The 24,018-nt window shown below is 39.5% G+C and overlaps 1 protein-coding gene across 4 annotated transcripts in view; it reads right to left on the bottom strand.

Moving 5' to 3' along the window:
* Positions 1 to 24,018, bottom strand: part of RAD18 (RAD18 E3 ubiquitin protein ligase) — a 182,116-nt gene that overhangs the window by 123,437 nt on the left and 34,661 nt on the right. For all 4 annotated transcript variants that reach the window (XM_054977684.1, XM_054977685.1, XM_054977686.1 and 1 more), the window contains 2 exons: positions 8,782 to 9,137; positions 4,281 to 4,380 (listed from right to left, as the gene is read on the bottom strand). In XM_054977684.1, the coding sequence (XP_054833659.1) occupies positions 4,281 to 4,380; positions 8,782 to 9,137 (456 nt within the window). The remainder of the gene's footprint in view (positions 1 to 4,280; positions 4,381 to 8,781; positions 9,138 to 24,018) is intronic.

Genomic DNA, 24,018 nt, shown 5'->3' with positions numbered 1-24,018 from the left:
CATTAATGAATTAAGATAGCATGTCAAACCCATCCTTTAAGCTAACCACAGTCCACAGCGTAAACCCTATTTTGAGTTCCTATTGGAAAACAATAGATTCCAAATGGGAAAAGAGAAGAAAGTTTTTTTAAAAAAAAAATGTGAAGTTCATAGTTTTAAGACACGGACCAGTTTGCCTCCACCCACTTGATTAAATACGCCAAGAGGCCTGCTTGGTGCGGCTGAGGAGGCTCAGCCAATCAGATAGAGGCAGCAGGAGAGGTCTCTCTCCGGCTGCCCCTTTCCTTCTGCGAGCATTGGCTGCAGAGACTGAAGGCAGAGAGGACCCATTTCAGAGGGCTGGGGAGAGCTGCATTATTCCCCTGCTACTTTCAAACTCCAGGGTGGGAAACTGGGAAAAGGGAAGGAAGTTTTAAGTAAAAATATGGAGGCGTGGTCTGCCAAAGTTAAACCTCAGCTGTAATTGTGACTTGTCAATTCAGACATCATACCAAGCAATAGGAGTTGGGCAGGGACATCTGTAAGTGTATTTATTTTTAAATATTTAATCAACATGACAACAGGAAACAAAACATTTTTAAAGACAGAGAGAGAGAAAGAGAGAGAGATGTTGGTTTAAAACTTTACTGGAAGATTTTGTTTAGACAACATTTAAAAACTCTTAGAACCCATCAATGACTACTCTGCTGACAGCATTTTAGAAATTGCTTTGGTGAGTTACAAAGGACAAAAGGACCATTTTAAAACTGGGAAGAGAAGGGGGAGGAATAATGTCAGAAATTCAGTTCATAGAACAGACAGACTATAAGGCAGTTAGCCAGATTCTTTTTAAAAATCAAGGTTTGATCTAATAACATTAACAATATTTTCCAAACCTCCTTCAGACTATGGTCTGCCTGCTATAAACACAGCTTGTCAACTCAGCCAGCAACCCAAACCATCACTGAATTTCCTTAGCTATGATTTGCGTACATCAGAATTGAACTCAGGAGAAAAAGATCAGAGGAACAAAGAGAGGGATATTCTTTGCTTAAAATAACAACAACAACATTCGATTTATATACCACCCTTCAAGATGACTTAACACCCACTCAGAGCGGTTTACAAAGTACGTTATTATTATCCCCACAACAAAACACCCTGTGAGGTGGGTGGGGCTGAGAGAGCTAGAAGCTGTGACTGACGCAAGGTCACCCAGCTGGCTTCAAGTGGAGGAGTGAGGAATCAAACCCGGTTCTCCAGATTACAGTCCCGTGCTCTTAACCACTATACCAAACTGGCTCTAAATAAATATGAAATCAAGAGGATCAATTCCATATATAAATCCATGCACAGTAAGCTACCAGTGGAGAATAACTGTGCATACAATCACTCATTTTGTATGGATTTGGAATCAAACATTTGCCCGAATGAAATACAACTCAGTCCTCTAAACTACATTTCTCCAGTTCTGTTTTATAAAACCAACAGCGAACTGCATTCCATAAAGACAAGCTGAATGTGCTAATTGCTATTGAAATAAAATGTAAAATATGTTGCCAAGGGTCATGTTTAATTTCTCACAGTAGCTAAAACTTTTGAGATAAGAATATTCTCAAAGATTCTCCTAAATGTCATGGTCTAGATAAAAATAAACCATATTACATAAAACATCCATACATCTAAAATGCCCAGAAGGAACCAGGTTCCAGCCAGTCTTTATGCGTTCACTTATTAACAACAACAAAAAAGTTCAAAAAGCTATTAAAATAAGAAAATACTGGGACCTGTTTCAGAACTATATGGCAATATACCTATGAATAAATAACTGCTTGCAAGCGTCCTCTGACAAAGAACAAGCTAACATATTTGATAAGCCTGTGATGTTTTGTATTCAGGATATTGAAAAATGAAATCCTATCTTCAAGTCATAGTTGACTTATGGTGACCCCTGGCAGAGTTTTCATGGCAAGAGACTAACAGAGGTGGTTTGCCATTGCCTGCCTCTGCAACCCTGATCTTCACTGGAAGTCTCCCATCCAATTACTAACCAAGGCTGACCCTGATAACATTCAGGATGGTAAAAATGATTAAAACCTGTGGTTTCCATCATTCCCAAGGAAAGAAAATCAAATAAGGATTAACTCGCTGAACAGAAATCACAGAACTATCACAAACCAATTCCCTCATTATGGACTCTTTTATTAATCTTTCTGTGAAAGGTGATCGATATTGTTTTTAATCATTAAAATCAAAATTCATGTTACATAAGTCCTATCTGTATTCCCAATTGTTCTAGAAAGTAATGGAATGCAAGCTGTTTTCAATAAAATTGTATTAAGAGCCAGCCTGATTTCAGTACTATTATTTTAATTTCTATTGTTTGGATCATGAACCTGCAATTTCAGGAATTATTACCCTATCTATCTCAAGACACGAGGTATTTAAAATTATATTTTGGCAGTATAACCCAATAATCCACATTCTTCTTTACAGTTCTGCATGGTGGAGAGGAAAAAGATCTGGAGAATTTTGCCAGGCATAGCTTTAGCTCTCAATTGTACAACAACAACAATAATAACATTCGATTTATACACTGCCCTTCAGGATAACTGAATGCCACACTCAGAGCAGTTTACAAAGTATGGTATTATTATCCCCACAACAATCACCCCGTGAGGTGGGTAGGGCTGAGAAACCTCTGAGAGTGGTGTGACTGACCCATGGTCACCCAGCTGGCTAAAAGTGGAGGAGTGGAGAATCGAACCCAGTTAACCAGATTAGAGTCCTGCCGCTTTAAACACTACACAGAACTGGCTCCCAGTGTGGCTACAATCACAATTGTAGCTACACGGCATATTGCATACAATCCATACTCAACTAGAAAACCAAACTTTTTAAGGGCTACCATATTGATGCAAGCCACAGGTGGTCTGCAATTTGATTGTTGTTCATGTATGTTCCCAGCCTAGATGGACAGTTCTGATTGTACACTGTGGACAGTCAATTTGCCTTCTGTAAGCCACAGATTCTCACAAAACATCTCTGATGAAGACCAGAAGCTGGAATGGAAAACATACAGAAAGCCAAGCAAGCCAAGTCCCACACTTGGCCTATGTATAGCACGGAGAAACAACTGCCCATCTTTGAGTTTCCACATATCAGTAATGAGATGGAAGAAATATCCTTGCAAGCAAATCGTTGGACTCTGGTAAGCTTATTCTTTTTTAATGTAAACTGCATTTTTTTAGACAATTCACAGAGAAAGAATATAGCATTTGTGAAATGAAGGCTTTCAAAAGCAGAATAGAAAGCATATACATGTGTCTTCTGAGAGGTTTACTGGATGAGATCTTTTCCATCCACCTCAATATTGTTTCTAGATCGATATCAGAATTTTAAGTCCTTCGCTAGAAAACAATATTTAAAAGGATCCATTCCTATCATTGCTCCCCTCGTGTCTCACCATCACATGGAATAGTCACCAGTACCTATGGCTACGTTCCCCAGCTATTTTGATTAATGGGCACCGAGGTCTTTTGTCCTCCATGAACTCATCTAATCTTTTCAGGGCCATTATTTATTTATTCCTTATAACATTTATGAATCACCATTCTGCCACAGGCACTCTCAGCAATTTGCAAGAAATACCATTGATAACGTTCCCTAGCAACAACCTCCGCAGACCACTTTCACATCTTATTAAAAAAAAAAAACCCTCCTTGACATTTTTTACTCGGACTGTGGTGCGAATTATATTTCACTGGCAGCCTTCTAGCTCTTACACTGTAAGGCACGGTAAACAACACTTGCCTATTTACATTCTGTTCATGATTGTGCAGACCTCCGTATACCTTGGCAAAACACTTCCTATGACAAGACATCAGTTTTAGAACCAACTCAGCAAGATGGTCAAAAAATCATTTCATTCCAGGCTGTGTTTTTGTTCAATATCCCAACTTTGCACACTTTCTCAAAGGCTTTTTTTTAAAGGGTGAAATCAAAGTAAAATAGTGTTGAACTGAAATCCAGACTCACTTTTGGCACAAGCTTCTCTTTCCTTGCATACTCAAACTCACCAGACTTACGCAATTTACTCTTTTAACTGAATGTTGTTGAATAAATTAAAGGATTTTTTTCCCTTCTGCAAGGTGCTTGTCAAGATTATTCTTTATCTAAAGACTGTCTTCACAGCATAACACAGGCACATGAAAACTTTTCACTTGTGGAAACTCAGGCACAAAGCTACAACCGGCTACAGAAAAAAAGGAACAAGAAGCTCACCCATTCAAATCTCTTACCTTCGGAGACTGTCTTTCTTCTCATCACTGGTCAAGCAGCTATCAAGGTGCTTATTTACATGCAGTTCTGGAACAGGAACCCCACAGACTGGACACTCCACTGGAAAAATGTGGAACACACACACACATCAACATGACCTTTCCTAAAGTCTGTGACTTACAATAAAGCAACACCAGATAGTCATTGTTTGTTTTATAAAGTTTGTGCAGAAAGAAATGATCAATTCTAGGAGATTTCTTTCCAACATATAGTCCATTTATTCATTTCATTATCAATCAATCGTTTATTATGGTCAAAGACCAGCAAAATGAAACATACATTAACAGGACAGTTATCAGAATACAGATAATTTATTTCATTAAAATATATATACTCTGCCTTTCCCACCATTAAACATGGGCTCAAGGCAACTTAAAACTATAGAAGCAAACCGCACTGCACAAACAAATTAAAACGTAATTAAATACTAAAGTCAGAACTGACCCTAAATCCATCTCTGCTTCACACCCTCAACTACATTAACACTGTCTTAATTCAGTTTGATTGCCTCAGAAGCCCCTTTAAACAAGAAGGCTTTAAGAATACCTCCACAACTGTGCTGACCTATGGGAGGCTGTCCAAAAAACAGGTGCCATGGCCAAGTAGGAATGGGCTTGAGTTACTTTAGGGATAGGGTATTCAAGTGAAAGCTCTGGGAAGATCAAAGCTGGTGCCTGGGCCCTTCAGGTATCTGGATCCCAGGACACATAGGACTCTGCAGGCAACAAACCAGCACCTCGAATCTGACCCAGAAGCAAACTGGCAGCCAAAACAAATGGCATAAAATTAAGGTTACATAATCACACCTCTGAGCTCTTGTTAGTAAATGAGCAGCAGTGATCTGTACCAACTGAAACTTCTAAATAGCTGCCCCACATGAAGCACACTGCAACAGTCCAGCCTTGTAGTTATGGATGCATGGATCTGGGTGGCCAACGCAGCAGAGTCTCGGTAGGGAGTCAATTTGTGTACTAAATGCAATTGAAAGAATGCCCGTGTCGTAACTGCATTAACCTGGCCTTCCAACTGTGTTAAAGAGCATAGAGCATGCTACTGTTAATAAAGAGGTAATGTTTGACTAATAAGTCAAAGATACTATGCAAAAACATGACTAAGCAGAAACAACAATTGTTAATGGAAACAACGGACTGTGAAGTAACTAGTAAAGTGAAATATCTGGGAGTTGAGCTGACTGCAAAAAATATAGATTTGTTCAAGAATAATTATGAAAAATTATGGACTCAGATAGAGAGAGACTTGATCAAGTGGAATAGACTGAATTTGTCATGGTTGGGCAGGATTGCAGCAGTTAAGATGAATGTGTTACCAAGAGTAATGTTTTTGTTACAGACAATACCAATCATCAGAGACTCTAAACAACTTGAAAAATGGCAGAGGAAAATATCAGATTTTGTTTGGGCAGGCAAGAAGCCTCGAGTGAAAGTAAAAGTTCTACAAGATGCAAAGGAGAGAGGCGGAATGCAACTGCCCAATCTAAGACTTTACCATGATGCAATCTGCCTAGTTTGGCTAAAAGACTGGATGACATTAAAGAATAAGAAATTATTAGCCCTAGAGGGATATAAAAAAATTTTTGGATGGCACGCATACCTATGGCATGACAAAGTAAAGGTCAACTCGATGTTCCTGCATCATTTTGTAAGGAGAAGTCTATATACAATCTGGAAGAAGTACAGAACTTACCTACAAGAAGGAACCCCCTTGTGGGTGGTTCCATATGAGGTGATAGATCCGAGAGCTGTGGATAATGAACAACAATGTTTAACGTACAAAGAAATAACTAAGATTGAAGTATCTAAACTTAGAATAAAGACGCAAGAGGAACTATCACCTAACTATGATTGGTTCCAGTATAGACAGATTAGAGACTTATACAACTCGGACTTTGCAAAAGGGGGCATACGAACAGAGAACTCGGAACTAGAGCAGACCCTTCTTAAAGAAGACAAGAAAAGAATATCCAAGGTATACCAAGTACTGTTGAAATGGTATACTGAGGATGAGATAGTTAAAACACAGATGGTGAAATGGGCTATAAACTTTAATAAAGAAATAACAATGGAGGCATGGGAATACTTGTGGAAAACTACAATGAAGACAACGACATGTATTAATATTAAAGAGAACATTTTCAAAATGATCTATCGTTGGTACATGACACCAAAGAAGATTGCGCTAGGGAATTTGAATACTTCTAACAAATGCTGGAAATGTAAGAAACATGAGGGCTCCCTCTATCATATGTGGTGGTCGTGTGAGGTAGCTAGGCAGTTCTGGGGGGAAATAATAAGAGAAATGAGTGAAATTTTACAGTTTCAAATAAATAAGAACCCAGAACTCCTGCTGCTAAACTTGGGAATGGAGGGAATTCCAGCCCATCATAGGACGATGATATTTTATATGACTGCAGCAGCTAGACTTTTGTATGCGCAGAAATGGAAAGTACAAGAAGTGCCAACTATTGAAGATTGGATCTACAAATTGCTGTACATGGCTGAAATGGACAAGATGACAAGAAAACTGAGAGATCTGGACTCAGGGCAGTTTAACACAGATTGGGAGAAGCTGAAACAATATCTGGAGAAGAAATGGGAGGTGGGAGGAAAACTGTGGCAGTTTGAGAACTACTGAAGTATAATAAAAGTATAAAAGAGAGGGGTGACTTTACCGGGGGAGGAAGAGAAATGTGAATTTATAAGCAGTTAGATTAATTGATCGAGATATATATAGATATGTAAAGATTAAGTGATAGAATACTGATAGAGAATAATTAATGATAAGGTTTAAACATGAGGATTGAGTAATTAACAATATTTTCTTTCTCTGATAAGATTTATATGCACCAAACTGAATGCATAGAAGAGTTAAATTGATTGATTATGTGATAAGTTAGATAGAATTACCATAAAAAGATGAAATGAGTAATATATAGAGAATAAATCAAATTGTTTGATTTAAATGTGGGAAATTTTTATGGTTTACGATGTATAGGTTTATGATATATAGAAATATTCAAAACTGGAAAATGGGATAAATTGGTTATCTAAAGACGTACGGTTTGGGTGTATAATAAGTAAAGGAGTTAAAGATGTACTGCTTAATATAATGGAGAATGTATATTTGTTTTAGACAGATGAATTTTATAGAAGTAAGGGAAAAGGGACAGAGGGTGGGAAAGCTGTTGGAAGTCAACAAAAGGGGGGGAAAGGGAGGGGGTTAGAAACGAAAAATTAGGGGAAAATTGAATGTAATGTAAAAATAATAATGCTCTAACCCAATAAAAAAATTTTCAAAAAAAAAAAAAATAAAGAGGTAATGTTTGGATGAAGGGTCATCTGCCTCCTGATGCAATCCGGGAGGAAGAATGAGGAGTTTCTGTTAAAATGGCTGCAGCAATTAGGGCCTTAAGGCCCAACTGTTATAAAATGTAAATAAACCTACTGAGTTTCTTCGTGAGATGTTTTGATCAGTTCTTTTGGGAAACCTAGCAAATCTTCCTAAATTCATATTCTAGCATATTGTCATGATTCAGTTTGATTGCCCTCTAAAGCCTATTTGAACAAAAATGCTGGAATCAAGACAAAACTGCATCTAATAAAATTCCCAAGCTCTTCACTGAATCTCACTGGACTAGATGGTCTGTATGGCCCCTTCCAACTCCATGATTCTATGATTCTATGAATTTGTCAGATAAAGCACTACCCATCTAGGGTGGGAGAGGCAATCTCCTCCAAAACCTCTGCCAGTCCAACCAGCATCATCTCAGTTTTGTTTGGATCCAGCCTGTTATTCCTAATTTGGGGCTAGTTACGACATATTTACAACATGAAGTCAGGAAAACTCTCTCTTCGTGGCAGTGGATCTACATATAATTTATTGGAACAAAATGAAAAGATGATTTCATTATGGGCAGCTCTGAAAAAGCAGCACTGAATTCTAGTTCAGGAATCCTGAACTGCAAAGCACCACTTAACTAGGGAACCTTCAAAGTCAATTTTTAAAATGGAATTGCTAAACTGAATGAACAAATATAGCAAAATCCTCCTAGCTGTGATCACTCACAGGAAACAGGATGTCACACACAGCAAGAATGATAGAAAATTTATTACACATATCTATTTCTCCTTTGAAACATTTATTTGACAAGTTCTGTGTTAATAGGAATATCTTTCCATCTGACAGCTGAGTACTAACTATTTAGATGTGGTCAAAACAAACGGGAAAAATAAACACTGATAAGTGTTTCCTCATCTAGAGGTTTTTTGATTAGGATTCTCTGCTATGTCAGCTGACATATACAAACCAATCTCTAAGAAATCTCTGGCTGTTGCAGAAGACATATAGCTGACACAAATGCCTCACAAGAAGACCCACTTAAGAACAGCTGAAAAACAGCATGAGACACTGATGTGCATGGCAAAAATAAACTACAGAACTTACCCCTAACTTTTATTGCAGATGTGGAAGGTGTTTCAGGCTGTCTGGTACCTTCCTTAGGACTTGCACTTGATGCTCCTTCACTAAATGTCATGTTGCCTTCTTCAACACCATAGGGGACCTCTTCCTCCTTCACTTTGATCTTTTTACCTTCCCTCACAAAGGTCTTGAATGGTCTTCTAGGTGTCTGTTCTTTGACTAAAAGGTTACCTGTAAATTCCTGTCCTAAAGCAAAGTCATCTGAAGAATTCAAAATGTGGCCTTTGGCAACAGCTTTCTTCCTGAAAAGTGCTGGAGGAGAAACCGATGGAGAATTCGAAACCAATGGAGAATCCAAAACTGCCTGGAATAATCGTTGTCTAAGAACAAACACAGAATTGGATCAATGGCAGGTACTGTACTTCTCGCACAGTCTTTTAATAAAGAACCAGCAGCAAGGCATATTAGTGCTATTTTACGATTGCGATTTTCAACTTATTTGATTAAAAAAAACCTGTGAGGGCTCTTTGCTACTGCAGTGTTTACTGAACTATATAACAAAACTACATGAAGAACAAGCCAGACATTATAATGAAAAAACAGTGCTTTCTCATTTAAATGTACAGGATATAGTTGATATTAGTAATCATTTTCTGGATTCTTATAATGGGATAGAGCCATCAGTTGAAGATTCAGGTACTAGTGGTGATGTCATGGTTAGAATGTCAGACTTGGGGGACCCAGCTCTAAATCCCCAGTGGGCAATGGAAGCTTTCCAGACACGTTCAGCCCAACCGACCTCACAGGGTGACTGTTGTGAGAATAAAAAGGAGAAGGGTCCCCAATGTGGAGAAAAGTGGCATCTAAATGAAGTAAATTAAAAAATAGAAAGTGTTCATCCCCTATTTCAGTTAAGAACTCATGTCTACTCTCTCTATTTTATGCCTTAGGGATGTAATTGGAACACAATATATACTGACAGGTTAATTAGCTGGGAACATTATTAAAAAGAGAGTTAACTTATATTGTAAGCATGCAAACTGAGTATTTTTTATTGAAAACCTTATTAAAAAGAGACAGCTTATACTGTAAATATATAAAGTACTTTTAAAAAAAATTATACAGTGCCTAATAATTCTAGTGCCTAATAAATAAGCAGAAAAGAAAACTGGTAGCACGAGTGAGGGACCTGCAAGGACCTGTGGGGGCATCTCATTTCCTCTCCCCCACTATTTCCTTTCCCTCCCCTGAAAGCCCACATAGCCTCACCCCTTTTCCAGCTTCCTACTTTCCTTCCCACCTATCAGCCAACCTACTTTTATCTGCCCTCCTGTCTTCAGCTTTTCCTCCTTCCTTTCCTCAGCAGCCTCTACCTAGTTATGCAGTGCCAGGCACCAAGCTCAAATGTGCAGTGCTGGCTACTGGGTCAGGCCCAGTTGCATGGTGCAAGTTGTCAGGAACAGCCCCGTCACATTGTGAAGGGCCCACAAGTACTGGCAAAGTGTATCTCAACTTCCAGTCCCCACACTATTTCTATTTTCCTTGGCAAGTCTTATATCTTCACCTTTCCCTGCCTCCTTCTCACCTTCCACCCACTAACCAACCGTATCTGCCTCCCATCTTCAGCTATATTTATTATTCTTTTACTTCATTTATACCTTGCCATCGTCCCCAGTGCGGAGCCAAAGCAGCTTATATCATTCTCTTCACCTCCATTTTATCTTCACAATAACCCTGAGAGACAGAGAGAGTGCTGAGAGTGACTGACTGGCCAAGGTCATTCCCTCCTCCTGGCAACCCCCATATCCTCACATATCTCTGCTTCCTTCTTTCCATCCAACCCAACATTTTCCTTTCCCTTTCATTTGCTATATTTATTATTTATTTGCTTCATTTATACCCCACCTTTCTCCACAAGGTAGAGCCAAAGCCGTTTCCATCCTTCTTCGCTTCTCCATTTTATCCTCATAACAAACCTGTGAGCAGGGCCAGACTGGGAATGAAAAACCCTGAAAAAATGGCCTCCTCACCCAGCCCACCCTGGCCCACCCCCTGAAAAGAGGAAGAGAAAAAGAAAGCGGCAGTTGCCTGCCTCTGCCCCAGCCCAAAAGCAGAAGGGGAAAGGGAGCAAGAAGCAGCTTGCGTAACCAATTGGTAAAGCATCATTTCCCGTGCCTCACATAGGTGGACCAGGAGCCACTTCCAGTGCCTCTGGCAAGCGAGCTGCCAGTTCCCTAATTTTGCATAGGGGCTAGGCAAGACAGGAGATGCCTCTCTTGCCTCACCCAGAACTTCAGCAGGCTGGATGGAGCGAGGCACCCCTCCATCAGGTGCCTCAGATGCCATCTCCTTCTCCCCCTCTGGTGTGGGGCTCTGGCAGGCCAGATGCTGCCTCCCTCCAGGCTGTCCTGCGTGGGGCTTGGGCAGGCCAGGCTCAGGTCTTCTATCACAGGGTTGGCCTGGCCCAGGTTGGGGGGGAGGTGGAAGAGGCTATCAGCCCACTGGAAGGCATTCAATTTCTCTTAATGGCCAATCTGCCCCTGCCTCTGAGTTAAATTAGGGAGAGAATTTGTAACTGGACCAAGGTCAATTAGTCAGATCCAATGGCAGAAAAGTGGGTTAAAGTGTCATAAATAAATGAAAAATCATCACTGTACACAGCGTTTCAAAAACTCAAATATTTTTCCCCTCTTGTGTGTTTTGCTTGCATACCATGTGGAGAACGTCTCTCCTATTATGTTTATAATTTTATTAAAAGGACATTGTCCAGACGATATATAATTATACATAATGTAATCACAATAACTTTTTATTCACTTCCTGAACATCAGGAACTATAATAATCTACAGCAAATAAGCCTGTTCTTCAAAAATGAACGACAACAGTGGCATTTATCACTCCTACAGCTGTGTTTTTTAAACTGCCATGAAAGTACAAGAAGCTGCAGACACTGAGGGAGGGTGGGCTCTTTAAAATGTTTGCTTGCTTGAATGGGAACTGATAGAACATGGTCCAGATTGGGCAAAGGATGTGCAACTTCAAGCTAAGAACTTCAGCCCAGCTATATGGCTAATCTAAAGAGCAACACATTAAGGATGTCTCTCATGTAGAACTGGTGGTGACAGACATCACCAATCATAGCAGGGCCAAGAGACAGACACTCCAAAGAATTCTCCCACTAACACTACCCAACTGACATTTCACTCCCAGGATGATAGCCTCATCATACCTTGATGAACAATTGATACAGGACTGGGGCATCATCAGCTGCATATCCATCTTTCCACCAAAAATACATATGTTCACTCCAACAATAAGCACCAAGAAGAGGAACCAAAACCACTTCATTTAATACCAAAAGATAACAAAAAGTTGTAATGGATTTTTCAGATCCTAATTCTTTTGATCCCATATAGCAGCTACGTTTAGCTAAGTGGTGACATCTAGTGGCCAAACACTGGGTACATGCAGCCATATCCCACAGTAAACCCAACAGGGAAAACATAAGAAAAAGTAACTGGTATATTTTCAGTATTGTCATGTTCAGCTCACCATAACCACCAGGAAACAAAGTGGGGCAACATGCCATATTTGGTCAAATTAGAGAATGGACAAAAAAAACACCTTAGGTTCTCATAATTATTCACCGACAATGATAAAATGATGAATAAACAACTTCAACCACAACGTCTTGCGGGGGGGGGGGGGGGGGCGCTATGTGTAGTTAGGTCATCTTAGCCTGGGGCACATGTATATGACCCAAAACATTGCTCTTTTTTCCTTCCTTTTCTATCAAGTTGGCCCTATACTCAATTAAATCCCAAGTTTCATCAAGCTTGTGTGAGAGTTCTGCCAATTCCCCCCTTCTGCTGCAGCCCCCACCCCCACTGACCCTCTATGCTGTTCCTGAAGGTCCACTTACCCCAAAAGCAGGATTTTAGCAAGAACAGAGGGATGCTGTGGGAAGAGGGCAGTATTATCCCACCCAGCATAACTAATGCAGTGCCAAATTGGGAGAGGCATACAGCTATTAGTCCTAAGTAGTGTCATCTCATAATCATATATTTTGGCTATGGCTGCATTTAGACACCACACAAGCATATCTGTGTTTGTTTATAATGTGCACGAAAACAGTTTGTTAACATGTTCATACATTCTTTCCTCTTGTCCCATGGATGCAGAGTGCAACTAAAAGTCTTCCTGGTTTCAGAAACTTTGAATCAAATTCCAATTTGCTGCAGTGTTCAAATTCAGGCATCTGGACAAAATGGAGTTTGTTTCCTTCTCACAAACCAGGATTCGAAACCATGGTTTAATCCTTGTCTCAACTGTTGAAGAAGCAGATATGTAACAGCCCAGGGACAAGTTTTCCTTCTACAACTTGTCAAAGGAATAAAATACAGTCAATTTTAAAAGAAAGTAAGTACTGCCTATATTTCATTTCTCCCTCAAATTTCTGTTTTTACCTAGGGAAAAATCTAGGGGGGAAATATTTTCATAATTTCCAGAAACATTATGTATCTAGAACAAAACAAACTCTAGTTTACTCAGGTGCCTGTGCTCAGACATCACAGAAAAATAAAGGCTTCCAAACCAGGAAGACTTTAACTGTGCTTGGGGGGGGGGACAGACATAAGGCATGCACAAGAATGACAAGTCATCTTTGCACTTATCACAAAAAGACTCAAGTTTGTCATGAAGTCCTACTTAACATTGTCACTGATACTAGGATGAAGGTAGCCAATCTGAACACATGCACCAAAAAAGGGTACTGAAGAAGCAGCATCAGGCCCACAAAGAGACTCATGGAGGAGTGCTGCTAAAAAATGCAAGTACCAGGAAAGGAGCAGTGAATGTGACTCTCATTTCCAAATCGCTGAAAGGGGAGGATATTTCACCGGCAGAAAGGGAGACAGAAATGTTAGTCACTTGTAGAAACACACATATGTTTATCTCATTGCAAATTATGTCAACAAATTCTGTGAAATGGGCTTCAGTGATCCATCAAAAATGGCTACTACAGAGTACAATGACAATTATTGCCCAACCAGGATGCCATTAAAGTAAAATTTCATTCATCCCCACAAACCCAGGGAATTAGAAGGACAGAGAAACTCATGATAATCAACAGCAATGTCCCAAGATGTGTATGTTTCAGCTAATCATCTTAGAAGTTATTACACCCCATAAAAGAATCCTAATTTATATTTAAATTTACAACTGTAAACCAAAACATTGTCAACAACTCAGAACCGTATATGCCTATGCAGAGAAAGCTGCTCTTCCTTCACTGAAGTACTTGATTAAAAATCCAAAGAAGATCATGGCAATACAGTAAAAGTCATGTTTGTCAATGATCAATTGAAGTGGGAAGCATTTATTTTAATCTGAAAACACAAATCAGCCACTCAGTTCCACCACAATCATCTCTTTATTACTTCATAAAATATATGGTCATTTATATACTTCATTTAAGCCTTGTGTGTTTTAATATTATTGAAGCCAATTAATCTTACTGAATATGAGAAAACTGGAACCATTAATATACAGCTGGAAGATTAGTACCAGACGCTTTTTCAAAGTATACAACTTTTTCAAAATATACAACTTTCCCCAAAAAAACACTGCAAAGCATTCAACTTCTTCTTGACTACACAGCCCCAAGCACAACAGGAAAGAAACATGTCAGGGGAGACATGAAAGGATATGGTAATGGCCAGGACTAGCCACTGCGTAGCTTGATAAATGTGAAAGAAGCAAAAAGGGTGAAGGCAAGAAACAAGAAGCTATTAGCTTGTAGGAAATCTGCAGCATTCTTTATGACAGTCATAGCAAGAAGTGCTGGTAATAGCTTCAAAAAACTCTCTTCTTTCATTGGTACCCTACTTTTCTCCCCAATGCGCCCCCTAAAGCAGTTTACATCGTTCTCACCTATTCTATTTTATCCTCACAACCGCTACTCTACAAGGTAGGTTGGGCTGAATGCACAAGTGGCCCAAAGTCACCCAGCAAGCTTCCATGGCAAAATGGGGTATGAGTCCAGGTCTCTCAAAGCCTAGCCCAGTATTCTAAGTTCTAACCACTATTGCCCTGCTGGCTCAACAGCAACAACAGTGATCCTCTGAAAAGGTAAATGTACTTGCTGACCATAAATCAGTATCTCCACTCTCGTACCCCCTTTTTGACACAGCTGTATACACAGCATTAATATAAAAAACACACTTCTAGAAACAGGACTCAGAGCATTCCAGAAGTCACCTAGCCCAGCTTTCTCCACAAGCATATACACAGAAATATACCCTAAAAAGGAATTGTCCATAAATGATATGGACAATGACCAATGAAATACTATCAGTTGACCACCTATTATTTGACCAGTCAAATATTTTTAAATATTTCATATAGTCAATAATGCCACTATGTAGGTAACACCTTCCCCTTTTATTGTATAGTGGTATTCATATCTACCTAGGGCTTATTTGTTCCCAATACAGCATTCTGAACACAGTATTAACAAGCCCTGAGACTAAAGGCTTTTCTGTGCTGTGTTATCTGCGCATTAGGTTAGATGAGGATGTTGTGTTGGGTCATTCAATGATTTTGTTCTTTTGGGAAACAGAGTGCCCTTCAGGTCACACAGGAGTAGATTATGCTCCTTCCCTGACTCACAAGATTTATGTTGATCCATTAAGGAAATCAGGAGAAGTTAAGGATTATAGGCCGGTACCAAACTGGGTACACACAGCAATACCTTTCCTTGCAGTGTTAGATACAGTTTTTAAAAAAAATCAGATTAAGTGCCAGCAAATAATTTTCCATTAAGAACAATAAAATAAGAATTTCTTCCTTAGTTGGCTTATTTCACAGCTGACTTTTCCCAAGGCCTTATTCCATGCTTAATCTCAATGGCTGTTCAACCGGATCAGCATTCCTATCTGACAGTGGAAGAACAGGTGCATATGCAACCTAACCCACTGCTCAAACAAGTAAACATGTATATATGTGAGCACCACGTGTGCGTATCCATATACTTAATTTGCAGTATCATCCACAATTTACAAAGCAGGAGGATTATATAAACTGGGACCAAGATACTTGTTTAGAGACATGCACATGCAGCAAGGTCTCCATCACGTTTAGAAATCCTGGTCAAATGACACGTGAAGGGACTGTTAGGAGAAGCTATCTGCTTACATGACGATCTCAGGCATCAGTCCTAGGCATCTCAAGTTAAAATAATCAGTTAACAGGTGATGTGAAACATCTTTGCCTGAGCCACTGCCAAACAGAGTAGAAAATACTGACCTTAACAGATTAAAGGTCTAATTTAGCATGAGGCAGTTTCATAGTATAAGGCAAATCAAACTTAAATATTGTTCAAAGAAGAAACTTTTCCCTAGTGGACAAGATTTGGTTTTGAACCGTGAACCAGAATCAAGTCCCTTTCTCCAAATAGCAAGCAACTGTTACAAAATAATCAGTAATCAAGTCCACCAATCTCAAGCAATGCAATCCTAAACACCCTTCTAAACCCATTGACTTCACGATGTAATTAGAATGGCACTGTCAATCACCAACCCTACAGGGTGCTTACTAGCTAGAAAGTCATTTGGAAAGAAGAGAGGGAAGAAAAGAGTCTGTCACTGAGCCTGGGTATACTCCACTGGAAAGAAACAAACTCAGGATTATTTGGAATTTCGAAAAGGTGATAGTACAAATTATAACTCAAGTATGACTCGATTTTCAGTCAAAAATGTCAGGCCAGCTCAGATGACGACTTTCTGCTTAGGAAATCTCACACTTTAAAAAGCAGCTTAAAAGTCAAACAATTTATACCCAGGCTCAGAAACAGACTCTTTTCCTCCCTCTTTTATTTTCAAATGACTTTCTAAGCTAATAAATACTAAATAGATCTATTCAGAATCTTATTGTAGTCTATTCAGCAGGGCTTAGTCTCAGAAGTGTTCTTAAGATTACACTGCAAGTGTTCAAATTCTTGGGGGGGGATCACTTGGATCCTCCTTTTTTGATCCTGTTTTCAGATGATTTTGGTAACTGAGGAGACCCAGGGCACAACTAGACGTGACCGTAGCCCAGGTCCAACCCAGGGATATCACCCCATTTTAGGGCCTAATGCAGACAATTTAAAAATGCCGCAGCATGTTCCCACTCATGTCTTTTCAAATGCCAAAATTGCCACCGTCACCCCTCAGCTGTTTCAGCACTTGAAAAGGCACAGAGGCAAACCAAGCATGACCAGGATTAGGCCCTTGAAGCATTTTTAAATCACTTGCATTCGGCTGTAAAATAGCAGCAGCATCCCCAGGTTTGACCCAGGGATGCAATCCCATCTAGTTGCACCCTCAGAATACAAGCATTAGGGACCCAGTTAACCAGATAACCAAAACTTCCTTTCCACAATTTGAATCAAGACACTTTGCATTGAAATGTACCCCGCATCTAAAACCAAGCTGGCATTCACCAGCAATGCTAGCCATCGCCAACAAATACCAGAAAGCCGTATTTAAAAAACTTGCCATAACAAGTTGCAGCTTTACTTCCTCAAAGAATGTGCAGTGGAGGAACTCAAAGGAGCCGACAGGTAAACCATGAAATGGATAAGAAGTTTCAATGATGCCGCAAATATCTTTTTCAAAAAAAATCTTCAAGGGAATGTGAGAATGTTTTACAGCCCACAATTTTAATAGTTTTCTTTGTGCTTAATACTTCTCAATGACTAACAGCTATTATTACTTGACCATAAACTTCAGGAGTAGCTTAGCCATCTAGCTATAAAAATGTAGAGACTCTCTTAGAATAGGTGATTTAGAAAAACAAAGATTGGTCAAGATCCCGCAGATCAGTTCTGCAAGCAGCGATGCTTTCCACTGGAGCAACAAACTTTCCCAGGAGGCTCAGAGCCTGTAGTATTAGCAGAAGGCCACTTATACCGAAGGAAAGTCTCAGCAAAGGGGGAAGTTTCTGTAGCACCCAGACAAGGATTCCACACGCACCTCACTGTTTCCCTCAAGATCTGGGGTAGTGGTTTCTGCCACAAAATGGCACAGGAAGGGCTGTAGCTCAATGGTGGAGCATCTGCTTTGCATGCATAAGCTCCTAGATTCAATCCCAGTGTCTCCAGTTAGAAGGATCAGGTAGCAGGTGATGTCAAAAACCTCCCTCTGAGATGCTAAAGAGCTGCTGCCAGTCAGAGGAGATAACGCTGACCATGGTCAACTACTGGTCTGACTCAGTACATGGTATAATGTTTTCTCTAGGGAGAGTCCTAGGGGCTCAGCTGCAGCATGCAGCAAACACAAATTAGCTGTAAACAAAGAATTCTCACTAACATAACTTTATACTGCTGTAAATCATTAGTTTGAGAGCCAGAATGGTATAGTGGTTCAGAGAGTTGGACTGGGATCTCAGACCCAGGTTCAAATCCCCATTCTGCCATGGAAGCTTGCAGGTGACCTTGGGCCTGTCACACGGTCTCAGCCTAAACTACCTCACAGGAGCTTTGTTGGTTGGAGAAGAGCAAACTGATGTATACCATCCTGAGTCCTATGGAGAAAGGGTGGAATAAAAATACAGAAAATAATGAAATTTTCCCATTTTGCTGGAAGATTAAAAGGGACTATAACTGCACAAAGCAGCTTTTATGTATTTGGGACACAGGTGCAATGTTGCCACACAGTAAGGAAAAGGTGGTGGCTGAAATTTTGATTATATGCCAATACTTCATTAAGGGCTGCTTAATGTTTCTTTGAAGAACAGCTAAAAGTTTAACAGAATACTATAACACAACTTTTTCCACGAAGATAGTTTTAAGTGGGTAGCCATGTTGGTCTGCAGTAGAGCAGCAGGAAGAAGGGAACTCTGACTCTTGAAAGCTTACATTCTGAAAATCTTGTTGGTCTCTAAGGTGCTCCTGAAATAACCTGAGGTTGACAAAATTCTCATGTGCAACAGTTCCAACATTATATTTTTCCAAAGGTCTAGAGACAAAGCTGCATCTCCTAAAAACACACCTGGATTCAATGTCTTTAAACAGTAACATGAGAAGCAAGTCCTATAACAAACATATTTTATTCCTGTGCTCTCCAAGTCCAAGTATGAAAAATAACTGCATAGAATAAACCAAGTTGAATTTTAGGTACTTTTTGGTATTAATAAACTTTACAGATTCAGGCTCTTTATGCTTTTCTCAATCCAAACCATGGGGAAATAGTTGTAGCTATATTGCCTTTCCATCCACTGATACCTATTTCAGTACTGAAGGTGTCATTTCTTGAACTGACAAGCAGCCATTGCACATTTAGAAACACTAGAGAGGTTTTTATGAAATTAAAGTATTTCATGGCAGGCTCCCTCCAATGAGTAACCTAACTTTAAGATAATAATACAGCTCTTTGGTTGTGCTTTGTTTGTATTGCTACAATTTTATCCTGATTTACCAGGTTTTCCTTTTGCTGCTCAATATTTCTTGAGAAAGCAATGCTGTAACCTGTCAGTAGCTTTTCACGTTTAGTGATCAAAACAGTTTTGGGAAAGAGAAGGTAAAGAGAACCTACTGTGTATTCATATTATGTTTTGCTGTGTCAGACTTTTAATTAGAAGATGCAGACTAGTGTGTGTTGAAATTGGGGGGAAACAACATAATTTGTGGATATTTAAGAGGAAATACCTTAGATATGAGGGGGCCTAAAGGAATACTGGAGGTTATCGTTTTTAATGCCACAAGGAACGGCCAAAACTGATACACGGCAGACAATATGACATGCAGAAACATACTGAGATGGATCTAGATGAAGGGATTTCCATCACCAGAATGGGACTTTCTCACTTCCCCCACCTCAACCAAATCAAATTCAAATGTATTACAGTCAAATGACAGCAAGAAAAAGATCACATAAACAGACCACAGTTCCTATCTACATAAAAAGAAAGGGAGAACAGATTTAGTTAAAACTGTTATTATACTCTGCAGATAATAAATCCTGAAAAGTAAAACTACCTTCAATCTTTCCTTTTGTTAAAAACTTTCGCTTGTTTATGACCAAAAAACAGTATTTTACTACTGTCAAGGATACAGTTTTCTTAGGATCTTCCAGCAAATATTTCAGTAACACAGTATCTGCAGATTCCAAATGATTATCCAAAGATTTAAACTTGGAGAGTAATGGATTTACTAACTGCTGCCTCTCTTCGGAATACAACTTACAATGTAAGAGAATATGAGCAACGGTTTCAACTTTCTTCTCTGGGCATATGCAACATCTTTGATGAATAGGCCTGCGGAGAAACCTTCCCTGCAACTCATTAGAAGGGAAGGCATCAAAACGTGCTCTAGAAAAGGCCCATCTATACTTTTGGTGCATAATGTTGGAGAGATATGGGGCTGCTGCAAGTCCAGACCATGATTTTAAGACTACCGTACATACTAGGTAAGAGTGCTCCATCTGTTTGGGCCTCTATGTCAACCAAACATTGTTGTACCATAGATTTGGCTTTACTTAGACCCATTTCCAAAAGATTTTCTGGGGATAGCCCAATTGTTCTGAATTTATCCATTATCCTAACAGACCAATCAGGATATGGAGAGGAAGTTAAGAATAGAGGGATCAGTCCCATAGGCTTTAGGTGGATTCTTAACCAATAACATATTACAGCTTTCCAGATATTCAATTCTACTCTTGGTATCCCTGCCTCTTGTCTTAGGACCACATTAGGCGTACATTTTGGTGCAGAAACCAGTGCCCTGAGAAATTTGGATTGTACCTTCTCTAGCTCCGTAAAGTTATTGTTGCTACTTAGAATTACTTGCATCCCATAAGTAAGTTGGGTCAGTACTTTCGCAGAGAAGAGCTTTAAAGCTGCCGGAACTAAACCTCCACCTTCAGTTCTAAAGAATCTGAGGATAGCGTTGGCTATCTGTGCTGTGTTGGTTATAGAGGTTATATGGGCTGATGGACTGCCATTATATGTATAGGCTACCCCCAAATATTTATAAGCTTTAACTTGTTCGATGTTCTGGCCATTGATTTTCCAATTGTGTTTCTTATAAGCTCTACTGAAGTGTATAATCTTCGTTTTTGAAAAATTTACATTTAGTAATTCATCATCACATTGTTTTATAAATGTCTTCAAAGCACGTTTTAGCCCATTTCTAGTTTGTGAGATGAGAATGGTGTCATCTGCATACATAAGTATTGGTACAGGTCTCCCTCCCGCGAGGTTAGGGGCATGAACATCTATCCCTTGTAGACACTGTATCAATGAGTTTACATAAATATTAAATAAAAAGGGGGCCAGAAGACAGCCTTGTCTAACTCCTTTTTGTGGAATGCATCTAGTTAGCTTACCGTCACTGCTATACCTAATTTGCAATTGAGTATTCTCATGTAATTTAATTATCAGAAGTAGGAGCCTTTTCTCTATGGTTGAGCTTCCTAATTTTGCCCAGAGCCTGTCCCGTGACACCGTATCAAAGGTCGCCTTAAGGTCAACAAATGTGACAAAAAGGGATCTCTTAGCTGATCTTACATACTTTTGGATGAAATAGTCTAAAATCAAGCAGTGGTCCAAAGTTGAGCACCCTTGCATGAACCCTGCTTGCTCCATTTCTAAACACTTCTCTTGATCTAACCAACTACATAATTTCGTACAGAGATGTTTCATATATAGTTTACAAATAATATTTAGGAGACTGATTGGTCTGTAATTATTTGGGTCAGCTGTGCTATTTTTCTTATATATGGGTACAATGATTGCCCAACCCCAGTCTTTCGGAATTTGGGCAGTTGGATCAATATAAGAAAAGAGGTTAGCCAGGATTGAAGCCCATCAATCTATGTTTGCTTTTAACAATTCAGCTGGAATAAAATCACTCCCCGGAGCCTTGCCATTTTTTACATTTTTGCCAAAGAGCTCCCCAAAAAGCTGCTCCTGGAGGACATGGGATCTGCAGTGTAAGGAAGGATTCAGCAAAATCTACTGCTAGATCTACTACAGTAGATCCAACCCACAGATGCAAGAAAATATTCTAAAACCAGCTTTTCTTCTAAGCATAATCTAATAAAATACCCACTGCTACATGAGATGAACATTTCAAATGATATATTTGTTAAAAAACACCACAACCAAGAATAGTTGACTCTCTGTGTTCTTTCAACAGCATGGTTATTTGAAATACACATTATAAGTTTCTTGTGACAGTTTAATAAGGGTTTTAATTTTTCTAAGGTATTCCCCAGAAGAAAGAATGTCTAGCCCCAAACGAGTTGCAACTTCTACATATTTTCTTGAATCAATAAATGTTATAGTCTTGCATACATTTCAAAAGAACAATTTGTTCCACACAGAAAGGTCAAAAGTTTAATAAAACCATTGGAGCATAGGACTGTGAGTCATCCAGTAAAGAAATTATATTTGGGGAGCAAAAGGCAAAGCCAGTCAATAGTAACACATTCAATTGTCCAACCAGCAGGAAATGTCCGATTACTATCAGCTTCTTGTTAATAAAGCAATTCCTGCTCTAATCCTACAATGGGTTTAGTAGCCATTCTCTTGCAGACAAAGAATGCTTACGCGCTTTATAAAACTGTTAATAATCACTTCTCAACATGCAGCACCACTGCAAGTCATCCTGTGTTAACTGGTTACAGACCAGCAGTGTTCTGTGCAGGCCTACCATCCCTCCATTAGCAGCAGGGGATTCCCTGCTGCCAGTGGTCACTTCTTGCAACCAGTGAGCCCAGGAAAAAAAAGGGGGGAAAGGTGGGGGGAGGTGTCAGCAGAACCTCTATGCACTGATATCACTCCTTGTGCACCTGGAATTGATGTGAGGACATCACCAGTGACATAATCATGTCTGTGCAACCAATAAGTCCCCACCATCCCCCACTGGTTTCCAGGAGGTCCTAGCAACCCTAGTTGCCAGTATCTCTCAGTTCATCTCATTATCTTTCGTTCATCTCCCCAGAAAACTCAAACAATAATTCTAGGATTCACCTGCCTTAGAGAAGCATTCTCCAATAGGTAGCTCAGAAGCTACCAATAGCTCACGCAAGAAAAGAATGTGTGTGTGTGTTATGCGCTGTCAAGTTGCCTCCCTATGGTGATCCTATCAATGAGAGACCTCCAAAATGTCTTATCATTAACAGATTTGCTCAGATCCTGCAAACTGGAAGATGTGGCTTCTTTTATTGAATCAAGTCATCTCATTTGGGGTCTTTACCTACTACCTTCCACTTTTCCTAGCATTGACTTTTCCAGAGACTCTTGTCTTCTTATGATGTGACCAAAGTATGATAGCCTCAGTTTTGTCATTTTAGCTTCTAGGGAGAATTCAGGCTTGGTATGATCTAGTACCCACTTATTTGTCTTTTTGGCTGTCAATGGTATCTGCAAAACTCTCCTCCAGCACCACATTTCAAATGAATCCATTTTCTTTCTGTAAGCTTTCTTCACCGTCCAACTTGCACATCCATACATAGTAACTGGGGTTATCTTTGGGCTGTAATATTTCTTGAGTTGAAGCAGCTTCCCAGCACAGCTGAAAGGTATTTAGGGTTTTAGTGTTTTCCTGTGAGTTAGTTGTTGGCGTTCTTGGAGTCTAGGAGTGGCAGTTTGTTTAGAACCTTTTGTGGGATGCCAATAAATTGACTTATCTACTATGTGGGACATCTGAGTGACTTTTATGATCTGAGCTGATCATATATGAGTGACATCTGAGTATCTTTTATGATCTGAGCTGATACAACAACATTACATGGTGAAAGAAGTGATGGGCACGGATTTTTTTCGATCTCCGCCTCCCCTTGTGTTGCAAGGTAACCTGGCTGAAAAGTGGAAGTGTTAGGACCAGGCTTTTCATCTGTATTTTACAGCAGCTGTTGTTGATAATGTTTCTAAAAAGCGGCAAGTAGCTGTTTTGCTGAATTGCGTGGGAGAAGAGGATTTATCAGTGTATACTATGTTTGTTTTTCCTGATGGCAAGCCAAAAGATATTGAAGAAGTTCTTGAACAATTTAAGAAATATTGCACTCCTCAGAAGAATATGATATTTGAACGTGATTCTTTTTGGAATCATTTATGGTGACAGGGTGATACCATTGAACAGTTTGTCACTGAGCTTAAACTCAAAACTAACAGCTGTGAATTTGGGTCTATAACTAATGATAAAATTGTGTTTAGTACAACAGACAAGACTTTTAAAGGAACCTGACCTTACTCTTGAGAAAGCAGTTGACATATGT

Source organism: Eublepharis macularius, chromosome 4 (genome assembly GCF_028583425.1).
Source record: "Eublepharis macularius isolate TG4126 chromosome 4, MPM_Emac_v1.0, whole genome shotgun sequence".
Classification (NCBI taxonomy): Eukaryota; Metazoa; Chordata; class Lepidosauria; order Squamata; family Eublepharidae; genus Eublepharis; species Eublepharis macularius.
Note: the sequence above shows the minus strand (reverse complement) of the source record. Positions and strands in the feature narration are given on the sequence as shown.